At 41.1% G+C, this 19,960-nt stretch overlaps 1 protein-coding gene across 5 annotated transcripts in view; it reads left to right on the forward strand.

Moving 5' to 3' along the window:
- The first annotated feature begins 18,764 nt into the window (after nucleotides 1–18,764).
- EXOC6 (exocyst complex component 6) overlaps nucleotides 18,765–19,960 on the forward strand; it is a 190,121-nt gene continuing 188,925 nt past the window's right edge. Inside the window, exon 1 of one of the 5 annotated variants that reach the window (XM_059881805.1) lies at nucleotides 18,765–18,980. In XM_059881805.1, coding sequence (XP_059737788.1) covers nucleotides 18,865–18,980 — 116 coding nt within the window. In that variant the 5' untranslated portion in view covers nucleotides 18,765–18,864. The remainder of the gene's footprint in view (nucleotides 18,981–19,960) is intronic. The other 4 variants (XM_059881806.1, XM_024985548.2, XM_010819842.4 and 1 more) reach the window with 4 other exon arrangements.

The raw sequence follows: 19,960 nt of genomic DNA on the forward strand, positions 1-19,960 counted from the left end.
AATACTCCTCAACCCCAAACTCCACACTAAAAAGAACCATTAAAGGCTTTTTCTTAAACTCACAGAAGTGGGACATTCTGATTTTAGTTCCATTCTCTGATGGCAAATCTTTACCTTATAATCTAAGTTCAACCTTTTATAGGATCTGGGATTTGTGAAGGGTGGCAAGTGTTGTAAGTATTGTAGGACTCGACTTAAAAGGAGAAAAGGAGTAGCATTTGGTGATTAAACTTTTCCAATGACTTTAAAAAAGTTTCAAGAAAGAAAAACACAATACTTGCTGGTTTTGTTATAATCAAGTAAACTCACATTTACCCAGAACTCCTGTTCCTGGTCCCATATTTGGTCCTGGGGGATTTTTTTAAAAAGAAATTGGAAAAAAAAAAAAAAAAAAGCTATTGATTAATGATTTCTTTTTTTCTAGGCCTGTATTGCTCAGTAAACAAGGTTTAAGAATTCTAAACTCCCGACAAGAGACTTGTATAAGGGAAGTTGAAGATGCCTAACTATGGAGTCATCAATTTAGATACTAAGAGAAACCTTGGTTTTCAGTGGCTGGCAGGGAAAGAGAAAGGAGAATTTCAGCAGCACTGGTGTAAATGCTCTTTTGATTCCACAATGTTTTTGTGAAGTTAGCCAATGATATGAAGATGCTTGGGAATACATTTGTCATACGCTGGCTGGAAAAAGTGGGTCCTGGCATCCCACTCGGAAAGAATGAATCTCTTGAGAAGTTTGATTTGGGGCTTTTTTTCCTTTCATTTCTTGCACAGTCCATCGTTCTTCGTTGCTCTTGTCTAAAGAGCCTGGCTGGAGAGGTACTGATGGATCGTTCCCTTCCACACCCGAGGCAAGAGTGGGGCTGGAGCAAGAGCAGGCTTGCTGCTTGTGTAACAGTCGTAATGAGATTCCAAACACATGTGGCTTTTAGCCTTACAAACTGATGAATGTAAGAGACTGCCTACTCTTAAAAGGCAACCAAGGCTAATGCAGTGGTTGATTTTCACTGCTCATCTTAATTAAACTACAAGCAACATCTTAAACAATCATTCCCTTCTCAAATAAATATCACCATCACAGGGCTTCACACTACACTCATGGTTTCCCATTTACTTCATTGTTTCTCATTCTCTTTGCCTGATTCTTTCCGTTTCCTAGATCACTGAATGTTGGAGATCTCTTGATCTCCAGTGTTGATCATTCTGTGTTGAAGTGCCCAGGGATTCTGTCCTAGGATCTCTTCTGTTTTCCATCTACACTTATTGCCTTGATGATCTCATCTAATCTCAGGGCTTTAAATACTCCCTATATCTAGGTGGAGCTAGCAGTAAAGAACTGGCCTGCTAATGCAGGAGATGCAGGTTTGATCCCCCGATCGGGAAGATTCCCTGGAGGATGGCATGGCAACCCACTCCAGTATTCTTGCCTGGGAAATCCCAAGGACAGAGGAGCCTGGCAGGCTACAGTCCACAGGGTTGCAAACAGTCAGACACGACTGAAGCAATTTAGCACTCACATATATTGATTAGGCTGCAGTCCATGGGGTTGCTAAGAGTCGGACACGACTGAGCGACTTCACTTTCACTTTTCACTTTCATGCATTGGAGAAGGAAATGGCAACCCACTCCAGTGTTCTTGTCTGGAGAATCCCAGGGATGGGGGAGCCTGGTGGGCTGCCGTCTATGGGGTCACATAGAGTCAGACACGACTGAAGTGACTTAGCAGCAGCAGCAGCAGCAGCAGTCTATACTATACTTCCCTGTGCTCCAGGTCATATGCCCAACTTCCAGCTTAACATCTCCACTAGGATGTCTAATAAATATCTGAGCATCTGATCTGCTACTGCCATCAGGAAACTGCTCCTCCCAGACTGTTCCCCTTCTCTGCTGCTGCTGCTGCTAAGTCACTTCAGTCATGTCCGACTCTGTGACCCAACAGACGGCAGCCCACCAGGCTCCCCTGTCCCTGGGATTCTCCAGGCAAGAACACTGAAGTGGGTTGCCATTTCCTTCTCCAATGAATGAAAGTGAAAAGTAAAAGGAAGTCGCTCAGTCGTGTCTGACTCTTCGAGACTCCATGGACTGCAGCCCACCAGGCTCCTCCGTCCATGGGATTTTCCAGGCAACAGTACTGGAGTGGGGTGCCGTTGCCTTCTCCAGTTCCCCTTCTCAGTAAGTGCCAATTCCATTTTCCTAGTTGCTTAAATAAAAATAATCCTGGCATCACCCTTGACTCCCTTTTTATCTAATATGTCACATTCTAATCCATTAGCAAATCCCATGTTCTACCTTCAGATGGATTCAAAATCTGACCACTTCTCCCATCTCCCTACTACTTTGCTGGTTCAAACCAGCTTTTAGTTGATCCTGCTGCTTCTATTGTATCTAGTAAGTAGCAAAGCAGAGATTCAAACTCAACTGTTCTTTCATTTTGAAGACCTTGATCTTTTTGCCTGGGCTCTACTGTCCCTCTGCCTGGTTGCCTTTGGTGGCTGCTAATGTAGATACTTCCTCTCTCTCCATTCTCATTCTTTCCATTCTAATGGAATCATAACTACCTTCAAAATGGCCCTGTAAGCAAATATCTTTTGTTCTGTCTTTCCCAACCTCATGCAGATAAGTGCACACACCAGCCCTGGACTGTCCTAGTCCTTCTCTGGACTCATTTACACAAGAGAACAAAGGCCACTTGTAGGCTCTTTTTCTGTGACTTGAAACAACATAATTTCTACCAATTCACCCTGTCATAAGTGGCAGCCACATATTTCTTCTGTATCTTTTACAGAACCTAGTACTGTGCTCTTGCCTGGAGAATCCCATGGACGGAGGAGCCTGGTGGGCTGCAGTCGATGGGGTCGCTACGAGTCAGATGACTGAGCGACTTCCCTTTCACTTTTCACTTTCATGCATTGGAGAAGGAAATGGCAACCCACTCCAGTGTTCTTGCCTGGAGAATCCCAGGGACGGGGGAGCCTGGTGGGCTGCCGTCTATGGGGTTGCACAGAGTCAGACACGACTGAAGCGACTTCTCAGCAGCAGCACAGTGCTAAGCACAAAACTGGCCCTCAGTAAATGACAGTGATTGACTGCTTATGATAAAGAAAAATTTCTCCAAGTTTTAACTAACACATTCCTACCACTATCAGTAATGACATGATTAAAGCTTTGGAATTGACTTGTACCTCTGGCACTTCTGAGGGAATTTTTTCTGTGTTGAAATATATATGAAAAGTGAAAGTCACACAGTTGTGTCTGATTCTTTGCGATCTCACGGACTATATAGCCTGCCAGTCTCCTCTGTCCATAGAAATCTCCAGGTAAGAGTACTGGAGTGGGTTGCCATTTCCTTCTCCAGGGAACTATATAGGTTGGTCTTAAAATGAGTGAGAATTTTCTATGTAAGAATACTGGAGTGGGTTGTCATTTCCTTCTCCAGGGAATCTTCCTGACCCAGGAATTGAACCCAAGTCTTCTGCGTCTCCTGCACTGGCAAGTGGATTCTTTACCACTGAGCCACCTAGGAAGCCTGAGTAATATGACAGACTTATACTATACAGTATAGGGCTTAAATTAATAATATAATTTGCATAAATTACAAGGTATGGCTTATGAGTCTGAGTCCATAAGTTTTCCCTAAGTTCCATTACTTTAAGATTCTAAATAAAGATTAAAATATTGTTAGCAATAAATAAATAAAATATTGTTAGCATTCTCAATGCCTTCCTCTGAAATATCATTTCAAGATAAATTTCTGTATAACACAAACTTTGGATCCTTAAAAAGATTATGACATTACAAAATCTACTATAAGAAAAGCAGTACTAATCTTGCATTGTGTTGGAATGTTACTGCTGAGGTGCTGGTTGGTGTTGTTCAGTCGCTAAGTCACGTCTGACTCTTTGTGACCCCATGGACTGCAGCATGCCAGGCTTCTCTGTCCTTCACTATCTCCTGGAGGTTGCTCAAATTCATGTCCTTTGAGTCAGTGATGCTATCTAACCATCTCACCCTCTGCCGCCCTCCTTGACGTTGGTCGGCTTATAAATGCCTTAAAAGAAAACAATTTATAGTCTTGCTCTTTCCTGTTATTGAAAGGTCTTAAACCTCCAAATCACAATCCACCTCCAAGGCCTCTGAGGCCTGAATTCCAGGCCTCATTAAGCAGAGAAATAAACTGCTGAATATTACTCATAAGTGTGCAAAATCGGTTGGGAAGTGGTTTGTTCCGTGCTGAGTCCATCTTAGGATTCAGGCCATGGGCTGGAACAGTATTCATTCTATGGTGAATTCTGATTGGTCATCTCTAAGATAAATTCTGATTGGTTGAAAGAGCATGCTTCTTCAAGTGCTGTCTCTTACCACTGAGTGCTTGTCTCTTACAAGTCTCTGGGCAGGTCTTAGAGTCCACATTTTATTATTATTATTTAATCTACAGATGGAAATAATATCCAAAATAGCTATTCCATAGAGCTGTTGAGATGGTAAAATGAAGGAATATTGTGAAAGGGCCTAGTTCATAGTAGTCACTCAATTAATATTTGTTCATTCATCTTGATAATATATTACATTTTATAAATGCTTTAGAATTTTTGAAATGCTTTCACACACTGTACAGGTTATTGTCAAAATACCAAGCACCGATTAACACTTCCTCTAAGAGCATTTGGATGGCTGTACTTTAATTATTTTAGGATGTGACCAGCTTTTGTGGAGTTGAGTTAGTTGGCTTCATTATTCCCCTGCAACATTTCCTCTGCACTCGTTGATTTCCATGGCTACACGATGATTACTTCCTGAGAAACAAAGGAACACATGTGTTGGGAAGTAAAAAGGAAGCATACAGATCACCTACTGAACCACAGCCCTGCAAAACCTGGTATAAATGGAAACTTTTCTTTTTATCATAGTGTGTTTGAAGTGAAGGAATTCACATTAGTCATTCCCTCAGTTTTTGCTCTACAATAGATGTCCTTGTAAGGGGCCAGATAGCGTCAGGCCATATAAACCAAATATACTCCAAAATGTTTTGCAAGGTAGACTGTTTACAACATTAAAATTTCTGAGTGGTGACCAATTCAGAAAAGTGATAGTAGGTAATGGGAAATTTGAAGACAAAGAATTGAGTGTAGGAGGAAATAGCTCACCACTTTAAAACACAATGATTCCTTTTTACTGCATTCATTGATCGATTATTTTAGCAAACATATGTTGAGGATTCTGGGTATGAGGTCCTGTAACTAAGTGCTCTGAGAACTACAAACATGAATAGGACCAAGGGAAATAAGACCAGAGATGGTCTTCAAAGAATTTATAGTTTATATTGGACATAAAATCGGTATGTCTCCTGGGTCCAAATTATGTCCCATATGAAGTACAATCCAAGACCTGGGATGGCTTTGAGAAGGGGGCTATTTATGTTGAGTCTTAGAGAATACTTAAAAAAATTTTTCACCACGTAGACAGATGGAAAGGCATTCCAGACAGAAGAAACAGTATATACAAAGGAACTGAGGTTACCAGGCTCAGAGCTAATGGATCATAGATAGGCAAAGATTGGAGAGCAAGAGTAGGTTGAAAATATCTGTTTTGAGAATATCATTGTTATTAGTAGATGGGTGTGTGATGTATGGAGATTGGCTTACAGTGGGAGGAGAGTGCTGTAGACTGAATGTTTGTGTCCCGTCAGAATTCATATGTTGAAACCTAATCCTCAATGTCATGGGTTTTGGGAAGAGAGTAGATCATGAAAGTGGAGCCTGCAAGAATTTGACTAGCATCCTTACAAAAGAGACTCCAGAGGGCTCCCTCTCCCCCTCCACCATATGAGGACATGGTGAGAAGACAGAGAAGACAGCCATAGTGCACCAGGAAGTAACCTCTTACCAGACCAAAGATAGGCTAGCTTTGATCTTGGACTTCTCAGACGTTAAAACTGGGAGAAATGTTTGTTGTGTAAGCCACATAATCTATGGTATTCTGTTATAGCAGCTCAAATAGGCTAAGATAGAGAAGTTTAGTATGCTCAGTTTGGGACATGCTGAATGTCAAATGCCAGTGAGACACGATATTCTGGTGGAGATGTTATGTAGGTTTTTAGAAGTGAAGTTTGGAACTTAGGAGAGATGTGCAATTGAAGACTTCGGTTTTAGGACTTGTCAACATACAAGCAGAAGATGACTCTTGGAGTCTGGTGTATGAAGAAAATGTAGTTGATGACAGATTCCTGCGAAACAGCTACATTTAAGGGACAGACTGACAAAAAGAAACCTAAGAAGGAGGCTGAGAAGGAGAAGCCAGGGTTATGTGAAGGAAAACTACAAGAAAATGGCAGCTTTCCCCTTTCTTTTCAGTGAAGTCCTTCTTTAGTGGTCATTAGGGAATGTCAAAGTGGAAAAGGAAACAGTAAAATTGCATTTAATCTAGTCCTTTTTCTTTTGAGATTCTTTCCTGGGATTTGGGGTTCTTTTTCTAATTTTTTTTTTTTTGACTGTTCCATGTGGCTCACAGAATCTTAGTTCCCTGACCAGGGATTGAACCTGGATCTTCACCAGCGGAAGCTCGGAGTCCTAACCACTGGACTGCCCTGATGCTGGGAATTCTCTTTTTTTCTAATCTTGATTCATTTCTTTATCTCTAAAAATAAACTCCAGGAGCCTAAGATAGACCAAATAGGTGATCAACTCTGGGGTTGCCCACAGAATGGAAGGTTCTAAGATTCAGGTAAACGGGATGGTCCTGGGATGTGAAGCTTCAATGAGCAAGGAAGACAGTATCATATAGTGGTTATGAGCTCTGGAGGTAGACAGTTGTTGTTCAGTCACTAAGTCACGTCAGACTCTTTGCGACCCCATGGACTGCAGCACACCAGGCTTCCCTGTGCTTCACCATCTCCCGGAGTTTGCCCAAACTAATGTCCATTGAGTCAGTGATGCCATTCAACTATCTCATCCTCTATCGCCTCCTTCTCCTCCTGCCCTCAATCTTTCCTAGCATCAGGGTTTTTCCAATGAGTAGCATCAGGTAGCCAAAGTACTGGAGCTTCAGCTTCAGCATCAGTTCTTCCAATGTATATTCAGAGTTGATTTCCTTTAGGATGATTGACTGGTTTGATGTCCTTGTTATCCAAGGGACTCTCAAGAGTCTTCTGCAGCACCACAGTTCAAAAGCATCAATTCTTTAGCACTCAGCCTTCTTTATGGTCCAACTCTCACATCTGTACATTATTACTGGAAAGACCATAGCTTTAACTATATGGACCTTTGTTGGCAAAGTGATGGCTCTGCCTATAATACGCTTTCTAGGTTTTGTCATAGCTTTTCTTCTAAGGAGCAAGTATCTTTTAATTCCATGCCTGCACTCACTGTCTGCAGTGATTTTGGAGCCCAAGAAAATAAAGTCTGTCACTGTTTCCATTTTTCCCTATTTTCCATGAAGTGATGGGACCAGATGCCATGATCTTAGTTTTTTGAATGTTAAGTTTTAAACCAGCTTTTTCACTCTCCTCTTTCACCTTCATCAAAAGACTCTTTAGTTCCTCTTTGCTTTCTGCCATTAGAGTGGTATCATGTGCACATCAGAGGTTGTTGATATTTCTCCCAGCAATCTTGATTCCGGCTTGATCCAGCTCGGCATTTCATGTGATATACTCTGCCTATAAGTTAAACAACCAGGGTTACAATATACAGCCTTGACGAAGTCCTTTCCCAATTTTGAACCAGTTCATTGTTCCATGTCTAGCTCTAACTGTTGCTTCTTGACCTGATAGAGATTTCTTAGGAAGATAAGGTGGTCTGATAGTCCCATCTCTTTAAGAGTTTTTTAACGGTTTGTTGTGATCCACACAATGAAGCAGAAGTAGATGTTTTTCTTGAATTCCCTTGCTTTTTCTATGATCCAGTGTATGTTGGCAATTTGATCTCTGGTTTCTCTGCCTATTCTAAATCCAAACTTGTCCATCTGGAAGTTCTTGGTTGATGTACTGCTGAAGCCTAGCTTGAAGGATTTTGAGCATTACCTTGCTAGCATGTAAAAGGAACACAATTGTATGGTAGTTTGAACATTCTTTGGCATTGCCCTTCTTTGGGATTTGAATGAAAACCGACCTTTTCCAGTCCTGTGGCCACTGCTGAGTTTTCCAAATTTGCTGACATATTGAGGGCATCACTTTAACAGCATCATTTTTTAGGATTTGAAATAACTCAGCTGGAATTCCATCACCTCCACTAGCTTTGTTCATAGTGATGCTTCCTACAGCCCACTTGACTTCATAATCCAGGATGTCTGGCTCTAGTTGAGTGTCTAGGAGTGCCTAGGATCTGCATTCAAAGCCTGACACTGAGACCCCAAGGGAAATTCTCCCAGCAGATGTACATGCCATCCTGGGTGTGGACTGGGGTATCTCACTCCCAGACCCCTACTCTCAGTCTGGTTGTAATAAAGGAGAAATTTCTCCACTCCTTGTGGAGTTCTCAGGGGGTTAGTATAGAGTAGGTTCTTAAATATATAGTTTTCTTTTTAATAATCAGTAAATTAACAGAGAGCTTTTCCAGTGGCTCAGCAGTAAAAAATTCACCTTCAGTGCAGGAGACACAGGAGATGCAGCTTTGGTCTCTGGGTCAGGAAGATCCCCTGGAGGAGGAAATGGCAACCCATTCCAGTATTCTTGATAGGGAAAATCCCATGGACAGAGGAGCCTGGTGGGCTACAGTCCGTGTGTGAGTGTTAAGTTGCTTCAGTCATGTCCAACTCTTTGCAATCTTATAGACCACAGCCCACCAGGCTCCTCTGTCCATGGGATTCTCCAGGCAAGAATCCTGGAATGGGTTTCCATGTCCTCCTCCAGGGGATCTTCCTGACCCAAGGATCCAACCCACGTCTCTTATGTCTCCTGCATTGTCAGGTGGGTTCTTTACCACTAGCGCCACTTGCGAAGCCTAGACTATAGTCCATAGGGTCTTAAAGAGTTGGGCACGACTGAGCAACTGAGCAAACTAACAGAACATAAAGATCAATACACAAGAAATAACTTTATTTAGGTATATGAGTATTGTGGGCTTCCCAAGTGGCGCTATTGGTAAAGAAACCATCTGCCAATGCAGGAGATGTAAGATGCAGGTTTGATCCCTGGGTCGGGAAGATCCCCTGGAGTGGGGCATGGCAACCCACTCCAATATTCTTGCCTGGAGAATCCCATGGACAGAGGAGCCTGGCGGCCTACAGTCCATAGGGTTGTAAAAAGTCAGACACAACTCTAAGTCACATGAAATGACTTAGCAGGCGAGAGTATTGTAGTCTGCTAACATCTTTATGGGTCACTGATATTTTCAAAACTCTGACCATTGAGCATCAGAGAAAATCTCACCTGTCCATTACAAAGGAAATAGGAGAACAATACTACTCACTATAGCAAAATTATAAAACAGTTGACTTAAAAATACAAATGATCTTCAATGGTTTATAATATGGTTCCTCATTAAGCAATGGCATAATACTAACGCTTCCACAATGCTTTTTAAATTTTTTTACTTTCCTAACACTGTACTGAAGAACTTATTTGCATTATTTAGTTTAATTTTTCCAGCAAATCTATGAAATAAGGGCTTGTCTATTATGTATATAAGGAAACTCAAGACACAGAAGGTTCCCAAGGTCACATAGTTAATAATTAGCAGAGGTAGGATTTGAACCCAGGAAATGCAGATCTGGAGTCTGGGCGAGCAACTGTTACGCTACACAGAAAACTGCTTTGATTCTGCTACTGGACTGCTTTGCGTATCACCTAGTATGGAAGGAAATCTGCACTGCACGTGTGAAGGGAGGAGGCTTTCTCAGCAGAGCTTCTGTGGGGGCAGGTAGAGTGGGGGCAGGTTGTGGGAGATATATTTGTGTTAAGTCAGGGCCACAAGCATGATCATTTTTTATACTAACAGAAATCATAATCATACAATGATCTTATTTTTCAATTTACTGTCCCCTTGGTGGGCAGATGACCTCAGCCCTTTGTCACAGACTAAGAGAGAGAGTCTCAGTGCTGGCGCACAGGACCACCAAATATGTCTACCTGGGAGTCTCCAGGGAACTCACTGACCCTGTCTGTCTTCTCTGGTTTTACTGGAGTTTTCTGAGGGGACTTTGTATGAATGGCCCAATCTTTTAGTTGGCTTCCAGGAGCCCACCCTGATTGTCCCTTATCTGAGGAGGGTAACCGAGAGAACTCTCAGAGTCTTCAAACCTTTCATGGCCACTGCCTTGAAAGGAATTTGAATCCAAAATGATTATTTGGAATCACTCTAAGGAATGAGCCCAGTATATACTATAGCACATATGCTTTAAAAAAACAAAAAAGATTCAGAATAAAATATTTCCTGATATTATATGAATGAGGATGTTTTATAACTCTTATTTAAATATATTTAATATCACTTACAGAAGAAAAGAATTCCAAACATATAAAAATAAATCAGATTAAGCTTTGTCTTTTGATTCATTTTTTTTTTTGGCTGAACAGGAAAATACTTATTAACAAAAGTTTTGAGAACAATAAAGTCACTGCAGGTTATTAATATGAAAATATTGTCAATTGTTCCTCTTGTAGAAATCTTTCTGGACAGCCCACTTCCTGAAAAATGACTCAGCAAAAGCTGCCAAGAAGTGTTGTTCATATTTAATACAATTGTTCAGGCCAGCACCTATTTCTTATCTATGAAGTCTCCTTGTGATTGATGATTCATGTTTCTTTTCAATTATGGGCTTTGAATGCAGACTATTTCTTAATGTAAACAAATGGCTTCAGTATTTAAAGCAAAACATTTCCGCTTGCTCAGTACTATTTCCTATTTTATGCCTCAAACCGTATTTTTGAGGGAATTGTTTGGTTTCAAAAGAGGGAAAAGAGATGATTGTTTAGAAGAATGTGTGCAAGAAGGGTGTACTTGCCACGGGCTGCCTGCCAGACGTGCGTGGACTCAGATGGGGCACACGGTGACCTATCCTCTCACATCACAGCCCAAAAAAGTTGTGTCCTGAAATCTGACGGTCAAGATCCAGGTTTTTCTGAGGGAGAAAGGGGCTAACTTTGGCAGCTTGATAACCGACCTTGCCGAATGTCTTCTTAGTTCTGCTGAAGAGGTGTGAACTAGGAGAACGGAGGATAAACGACAGATAGAACAGTTTTCAGAAACACCAGGAAAAACAGAGCAAGATATTTAGTGATTTCTGATGACATTTAACAATTGCCAATGTAAAAAACTAAAATTAAAACCTAGAAAAGCCTGAGCCAGTTTCAGCGAAATCTGTGCCAAAATTTGACCACTAGGTAGCGCCATAATTCAGCTCTGTGACAATGGGACTGCTGATGTTGATTCTCTATTGGCCCGGATGAAAATGTTTAAGATTTACTCTGGAAAAGATCAACAAGGGTGCCCTAAAATTTTGCAATCAGAAAACCCTCACATAACAAACATAAGAGGTATAAGGTTCAAGTATTTACTTGGGGAAGCTATTTCTACCATTGCAAGTATGTTTACTGAGAACTCAGAAAAATGATTTTAGCTTTCCCTTTTCTTAATGAAATCCCGGATTTGCATAAAGAAAAGGAAAAGGAATAATCGCAGTTAGTTACAACAATTAATCCAGAATTTCCTTGTCATATTGAAAAAGTCCATTTAATTAATATAAACACTACTCATGTTTATATTCGTCATTCCCACTGAAGTCTTCTGTTCATACCAGACCATCATACACCTTGCTAGACGCTCGGAATATAAAGAACCATAAAGCACATTCCTTGCTCTGGTGTAGCTTATAGTCCAATAAGGTTGATAAGTGTTTAACAGAAAAATATATTCAAAAGGCTTATGGGAGATAGTAGCCAATCATTCTATACAACCAGGTGGCATTTGAACAAGGCCTTGAAACAGTACTGACAGTAACAGCTGACACTGATATTCATGTGCCAAACACTCTCCAGAGTGCTCTCCCTAATAAAGGCCCAAAAGTCTGTGCTCAAAAAGTCAACATGCTCAAAAGGTCGTTGTAATCTTTACAATGACCATATGAGGTCAGTGATACTGTTATTATTTCCATGTTCCATACAAGAAAGGGAGGGTATTCTAGATAAAGGAAGCAGCATGTATAAATAAAGGTTCTGAAGTGTACAGAACCAGGGCGTGTTCCAGGGATTAGAAGTTCAGATAATAGTAATGATACGATATTCATGGAAACACCATCTCTTCTATGAGTTTATAAACAGAAAAATATGATGAGTTATATCAGAAATTTAGAAAATATTAAAAAAAATTTTTTTAATTACTCAGAAATGTTATTCTTGGGAATTCCCTGGAGGGCCTGTGGTTAGGACTCCATGTTCTCACTGCTGAGGGTTGCGGTTCAATCCCTGCTTGGGGAACTAAGATCCTGTAAGCTGTGCAGTACAGCCAGTATAAAAACTATCCTTTAAAGAACAGTAGCCACTACAGTTTATTGAGAAAACACAGATTCATTAAAGGACCAAAATCCCTTTTGTAATGAAATTTTACATCCTGAATTTTGAAGATGATAGGAAAAAATATATAGAATGGCTTTCTGGAAACACTCTTTTGGATGGCATAGATTTTTCCTTAAAAAACTAACTTTCAAATAACAAAACATGTTCCTCAGAGTCTCCTGAAAATAATAGTGCTGAAGTGTTTTTTTTTTTCTTTTTGAAGATTTAAAATTAAACCAGTGTTTTGCTGGGCAGAGAAGATACCAGGTAGGGGAAGGGAGGAACAGATAAACACAAGTCACTGTTGTGGAGTTTAGATGCTCACATGTTGAGTTTTATGGGGGAGGAAGTGGAAATTCTTGTGCTCAGGTCTTATGCCTAGGCAGTGTCCCTGTGTTTCAAGTTCCACTGTCAGACGTGTATGGTAAGGCAGCGAGTCAGATGTGAAAGGTCAGTTATGTAGGTCTTATGACATACAAAGAGCTGCTGCAACTTGTGGCCTCACCCCAACCCTAAAAGCTAGCGTATCCACTCACCACACCAGATGACTTTATATAGTACCTGCAAAAGCTAAAGGTCATCCTAGGTAACCATTCAGGCGTTCCCACCCATCCAGGCTGCTCTAGATTTTCTTGTGTTTTTGCTCATCTTATAGATCCCTAACTCAATTCTGACCTCTGGCTCCACTGGGATCGGAAATCCTCATTCTGCCTTTCTGAAATCTTGGGCCGTGTCATTACCTAGTATTTTAAAATCCTGTTAGCACTTTCAGTTGTGGCCCAATAGACTCTCAAGTCCTGGTTAGCACATCAGCTTCCTAGATATTTGTTGTATTTATATAATACAACTGTGGATTCTGCAAATGTCAATTTTTCTTTTTTCTTACCAATCTTTATATCTTTTATTTCTTTATCTTGCCTTATCACTAGGACTTCCAGGTCAGTTTCAAATAGAGCTAACGATTGTTGTTTCCCTGAACTGAGGAGTCCAATGTTTAACATTTTGTCACCAAGTAAGATGTTAACGAGGTTTGTTTGTATTGTTGCTGTTTTCAGTCACTCAGTCGTGTACCCCATGGACTGCAGCATGCCAGACTTCCCTGTCCTTCACCATCTCCTGGAGCTTGCTCAAACTCATGTCCGTTGAGTCAGTGATGCCATCCAACCATCTCATCTTCTATCATCCCCTTCTCTTCCTGCCTTCCATCTTTCCCAGCATCAGGAACTTTTCCAATGAGTTGGCTCTTCCCATCATGTGGTCAAAGTATTGGAGCTGTAGCCTCAGCATCAGTCCCTCCAATGATATTCAGGGTTGATTTCCTCTAGGATTGACTGGTTTGATCTCCTTGCAATCCAAGAGACTTGTTTGTTTTATTTAATTTTTGGCTGTGCTGGGTCTTTGCTGCTGCTCCAGCTTTTCTCTAGTTGCTGCAAACTGGGGCTATTCTCTAGTTTCAGTGTTTGGACTTCTCTTGCTGCAGAGCACAGGCTCCAGGTGCATGGGCTTCACTAGTTGTGGCTTCTAGGCTCTAGAGCAGAGGCTCAGTGGCACATGGGCTGAGTTGCTCCACCACATGTGGGATCTTCTCAGACCAGGGATGGAATCTGTGTCCCTTGCATTGGTAGGCAGATTCTTATCCACTGCACCACCAGGGAAGTCTGGTCAGGGTTGGTTCTTTTTTTTTAGATAGACTCCTTTTATTATATTATGAAATTCTCTTCTATTCCTAGGTAGCCAAGTCTTTTTTTTTTCCTGGACCCATCAAAACATACAGAGGTGTAAGAATTACCTATAAAAGTGAGGAAACTACCTCTTCAGGAAAGAATGGAGTAGGAGTGAAAGGGTGGAACTCAGATTTCAGCTCTGAAGAGAACTGAGAACCATTTCTCTTGGTGAGAATTGTCAGGCTAGTCCACCTCTTTAGGGTACCTTCTACCTTTCAGCCACCCCTGCCTTGCCCCCAGGCTACCAGGTAATTCCAAGAGACTGCAAATTGCAAAAGGGGCACCTGTGCCAGTGACACCCATGAGCATAATGTTTCCCATTGGTGGTTCCAATGCAGTGTTAGAAGGTGGGATTCCAGTTTTGCTGAGGGAGGGATGCAAAAACTGACCGAGATTTTTCTTTTTTAATAATAAACTTACTTTTAAAAGAAGAGTCAGTTTCTAATTCTAGAGTGTTCCTAGCAGATTAATAAAACAAAGACTCAGTCACAGAGAAAAAAAAAAAATGCTTACAGAGGGGCCCAGGATCAGGGCATAGCTTGGTGGTGTGTCCCCAAGATCCAGTGGGGGCTAGATTTCCCAACCTCAGCACTACTGGCATTTGGGGCTAGATAATTCTTTGTTGTGGGAGACTGTACTGTGCATTTAGCAGAAACTCTAGCCTCTGCTCACTGGATTCCAACCCACCTTCAGCTTGAGACAGTCAAAAATGTCTCCAGGCATTACCCTACGTTTGGGAGAAGACAGGATCACCCAGTGAGAGTCACTGGCCTAGAGCTACGTACTTGTCTCCCGTCAGTGGTCAGACTTGACTCCAGAGAGTAGTAGAAGAGTCTGAGCTGCAGCTGGGAGGTGGGGCTAAAGGTTGAGACTGGGAACATTCCAGTCATACTCCCCATTCTCTTTTATGGGTATCTTGGAATATGGCTGTTTAAAATTTTTCCATTACCTCCCTTTCTTTCCCTTATTTGGTGAATTTGTTGTCAGCGCTATGGGATAGGGGAGGTTGTTTTCCTGACTGTTTCTCTTGGGAGGAGAGTCTCTTCTGTTCATTCAATCTGTGCTGACTTCCGGCAGGAAATGGCACTCAAGGAAAGTTTTGAATAAAAGGAAGATGCTGGTTTAGTCAGTGGAAACAGGAAGTTGTAGCCTGCCTCTTACAAGGCTTAGAAGAAAGTAAGAGGCAGAGAAAAAATTCACTTAACCGAAGTGGGAGGAGCAGAAGAGAGCCAGGTGGGAGTCGAGGAGGTATGGGGAGAGTTGAGGGGCGGATGGAGGCAACCAGGAAGACGTTGAGTCTCCTGGTGGGGTTGGCTATACAGGAAGAGAATAACAGCGCTATGCAGTAGGAACAGGGTCGGGCAGTAACTATGAGTCAAAGCTATTGTGGTTTGTTAATTATACTACTTTACAGTGTAACACTGTTCTAAAAATACTCTATTTAAATTAACACAATTTTATCACTATTTGTATTAAAAGCATATGCCTACATTACCGAATCCCCTTGAGTAAACAAAGAGAAAAGGAGAAAGCAAATGTAGCAAAATGTTAACAATGGATGAATCAGATGAAGGTTATCTGATATTCTTCTTGTAATTCTTCTGTAAGGTTGAAAATTTTAAAAATAAAAATTTGCATTATTTGGGGATAAAAGTCAATTTTTTAACTATGTTATATTTAAGGCTGGGTAGACGGAGGATCCTGGCAGGCTGCAGTCCAGGGGGTTGCTAAGAGTTGGACATGACTGAGCGACTTCATTTTCACTTTTCACTTTCCTGCATTGGAGGAGGAAATGGCAACCCACTCCGGTGTTCTTGCCTGGAGAATCCCAGGGACGGGGGAGCCTGGTGGGCTGCCGTCTATGGGATCGCACAGAGTCGGACACGACTGAAGTGACTTAGCAGCAGCAGCAGCAGGTCATCACGGGTATATGTTCATGAGTATGTGATGTGGCCTTACCCGTGTATTTGTTCTCTACAATATAGTAAAGTGATGACCAATACTGTCTCATGACCAGAATGATTTCCCATCATGAATTTATGTGTTCTCACAGTCTGATCAATTCTATCTGGAAGTCTCAGCTTTTTGCATCATTTGGACCAAACACATCCTCATAAGGCAGAACTACCTCTTAGCCTGTAGTTTTGCTGTCCATCTTTCATTCATTCAGTGAGTGTTTCTTGAGCACTTACAGGGCAATGCATTAAGTATTAAGAGAAATACAAATATAAATCAAATAGACATTCTGTTTTTAGATAATCTGATAATTTGGTATAAATTTAAAGTGAAAAGTGAAAGTGAAGTCGCTCAGTCGTGTCCGACTCTTTGCAACCCCATGGACTGTAGCTTACCAGGCTCCTCCATCCATGGGATTCTCCAGGCAAGAGTACTGGAGTGGGTTGCCATTTCCTTCTCCAGGGGATCTTCCCAACCCAGGGATTGAACCCGGGTTTCCCGCATTGTAGGCAGATGCTTTACCATCTGAGCCACCAGGGAAGTCCATAAATTTAAAACCTTGCACATAAATGATTTTTTGATTTTTTTTTCTAAGAAGCTCTGTTCCTTTTCTTTTTTTTAGTATAAATTTATTTATTTTAATTGGATGCTAATTACTTTACAATATTGTACTGGTTTTGCCATACATCAACATGAATCCGCCACGGGTGTACATGTGTTCCCCATCCTGAACCCCCCTCCCACCTCCCTTCCCGTACCATCCCTCTGGGTCATCACAGTGCACCAGCCCCAAGCATCCTGTATCCTGCATTGAACCTGGACTGGCGATTCGTTTCATATATGATATTATACATGTTTCAATGCCATTCTCCCCATATAAATGATTTTAACACAGACAGAAAGTTACTGTTTTGTGTCAGGTCTTGAAGGAGGCCATGATTACTTCCTCTTGGAGGAAATGGTGTATGGCATATTCCTGGTGCATTTCTTCCACTCTGCCAAGGAGGAAAACTAGGGTTTAAGAGTTGAGCCTGTTGGTGGGATTGATGTGAAGAATGCTGCACTGGTTTGCTATTGCTTCATATAATCCATCACTTAGTGGCTGCAAAGAACCATCATTCGTTGTTCTTCCTGTGTCTGTGGGGATGTGGGGCACGGCTGATCTGGCCCAGGCTGGGGTGAGCAGCTCTGTATCAGATGCTGCAGCTGGATGGGAAAATGTGCTTCTCTCTGCAGTTGTGTGGATCCATGGGGATGGCTCTGCTTCATGTACCTCTCCTCCTCCTTGGACCAGCAAGCCAGCCAGGACATGTTTTTCTCAGGCGATGGCAGAGGTGTAAGAGGGCAAAGAGGAACATGTTTGCAAAGCCTAGGCTTAGAGCTCAAGTACTGCTACTTCGGCTCATATATCATTGGTCAGCAGGAGTTGCAGGGCTAGGCCCAAAGTCTTGGAGCATTAAGGGACACTTGGTGAGGCACTGGTAAGGGTATGGATGTAGGGAGAAGTGAAAAACTGATGCAATTGATAACATGTGCTTTGTGATTACATGAACAGTACATTCTGAGGAGAACGAATTTCAATTTCTTTTCACATTGGATAAAAACTTAAAAAAAATAGACTCATATGGAAGAATGTCATGACTCATCCCTTTATTTATTTTGGCTGCATGGCATGTGGAATGCGGAATCTTGGTTTCCTGACCAGGGAGTGAACCCATGCCGCCTGCAGTGGAAGCATGGACTCAACCACTGAACCACTAGAGAAGTACCTGTTCATTCTTTTAAATATGCAGTCTGTGGTACTGGACAAGAAATCATGAGGTTAAACTCAGAACTGAAGATGATCTGGCACAGAGTGTAATGGGAAATTTGTACCTATTTACTTTTTTAGGCCTACCTGGGGCTATCTGTTGTCCACATTTTCCCTTGATATTCTAGGCCTCTACTTCTTGCATGCATTCTTCCTCTCAGCAGCAACCAGCCCTCTTCAACCTCCTGGCATCTTCATGCTTTTGCCCTTCCCATCAAAAGGATGTAGCAAACTCACTCACAGTCAGGCCTAAGGAACTGATAGGGATAAAATACAACCACTTCCAGGAGCATTTGTATTAGAACAGGAGACAAAAAAAAAAAAAGGAATGGATCCATCATGGCCGAACTTCACCCAGCAGTGAAGAGTGTGGAGAAATGAAAGAGATGGGGTACCAAAGTGCTTGCCCAGTGACCTCAAAATCATACCCGAGAGGACTGTTTTTTCTTGTTGTTATTTTTTTGAGTTCGTGGGAACAAGGGTAGAGTTGCAGGAATAACTGAGAGTATAACTTTAATCACATACGTAGCATAAACAACATTAAAATATGTGCCCCAACAAGTCAATTGTCTTTCATAACTTTTTATAGTGTAATTGTTCTAATTCCTATCAAAGTTTGCAGTTACTGTATTTGAGAAACAAGTAAATAAATACAGCAGGCATCAGGCAGGAACTTTCTGAACTGTGTCAAGGTTAATAATAAGTAAAATGTTATAAGTAGAGACAAGACAGCAACAGCTGTGCAACATTCTTGGAAGCAAGGATTTCGATAGCATGAAGTCAGACAGTGAGCTCAGTTTTTGCTGCTACTCTGGCTGGACAGAGAGACCCTGTCGTAATTATAATACAACTACATTTCTCTTATAAAGTACTGTCTTACATTAAAAAAATATGATGTCTGCAGCTGGAAAATCAGGAGCAATGTTGGAAGAAGACCCAGATCAAACCTATGAGAATGTGCTGGCTGAGATTCAGTCTTTTGAGCTGCCCATTGAAGCTACTTTAAGGTAGGGCTCCTTTATATTTTGCTGTTTCTTCTTTGGTGGTGATAAAGTAGTCTTATTCATGTCTTTTATACTTTTCTCTATAACAATAAAAAATAATTTTTGAGAAATGATTGCAATTCTATATACACCTAATCTCGAAGTTTTATCCTTAGAGAAATGACGGTGAATAAATTATCCACATTGTTTGTATTATATTTGTTTCATGATTCATCACCACAAGGTTAAAAAATAGAAATGACTTTCAAGTGATCAAAAAGGGCTGGATGCCAACTCCAAATAGATATCCCATCTTATTTACATCAGGTTTCACTTGTTATCTCTAAAATACTGCTTAGTGAAAAATACAGAGAACAATTAGTCGTATCATTGAAACTCATTTATATTTGAGTGGATGTGGATGTGAGTTGTAGGAAAAAACACAGAATGCTTATTTGTGTTGTTGCTGCTCTTGGGTATATGGGGCGCTCTCGGATATGTATTTTTTATTTCTACAGAAGATTAAAAAATAGTTTCTTTGGTAAGATGAGGATTAATTTGCATAGTTCAAGGACAGAATTAAAATGAAAGACACATATCTCTGTGTTAAATGTGCAGTTTAAAAATTTTCATTCTTTTTGACTGTCTGCTTGTATCTGACACTTAACAGTATGGGAACAGGATAGCAATCTCTGACTGTGATAGTGACAGTCAATAAATATTTGTTGACTAATATTTGTAGATTAAGTGAAAGGATTTTTTTTGGTGTTGTCTTTTTAGTCTCAGAAAGATCCAGGAGCAGATATGTTTAAATCTGAATTTAAATTTGATTTTGCATTAAATGTATCCTGAATCTTTCCAAAGGGCCTAGGGTAGGGTTGGGGGTATTGGAAGCTATTGGTATTTATTGGTTGATTCTTGATCAATATGTAGGTACAGTAGAAAAATAATTACAACTCCATTTATAACTGTTACTTATACCTTCATTTTATCTGAGCACCATG

Source organism: Bos taurus, chromosome 26 (genome assembly GCF_002263795.3).
Source record: "Bos taurus isolate L1 Dominette 01449 registration number 42190680 breed Hereford chromosome 26, ARS-UCD2.0, whole genome shotgun sequence".
Classification (NCBI taxonomy): domain Eukaryota; kingdom Metazoa; phylum Chordata; class Mammalia; order Artiodactyla; family Bovidae; genus Bos; species Bos taurus.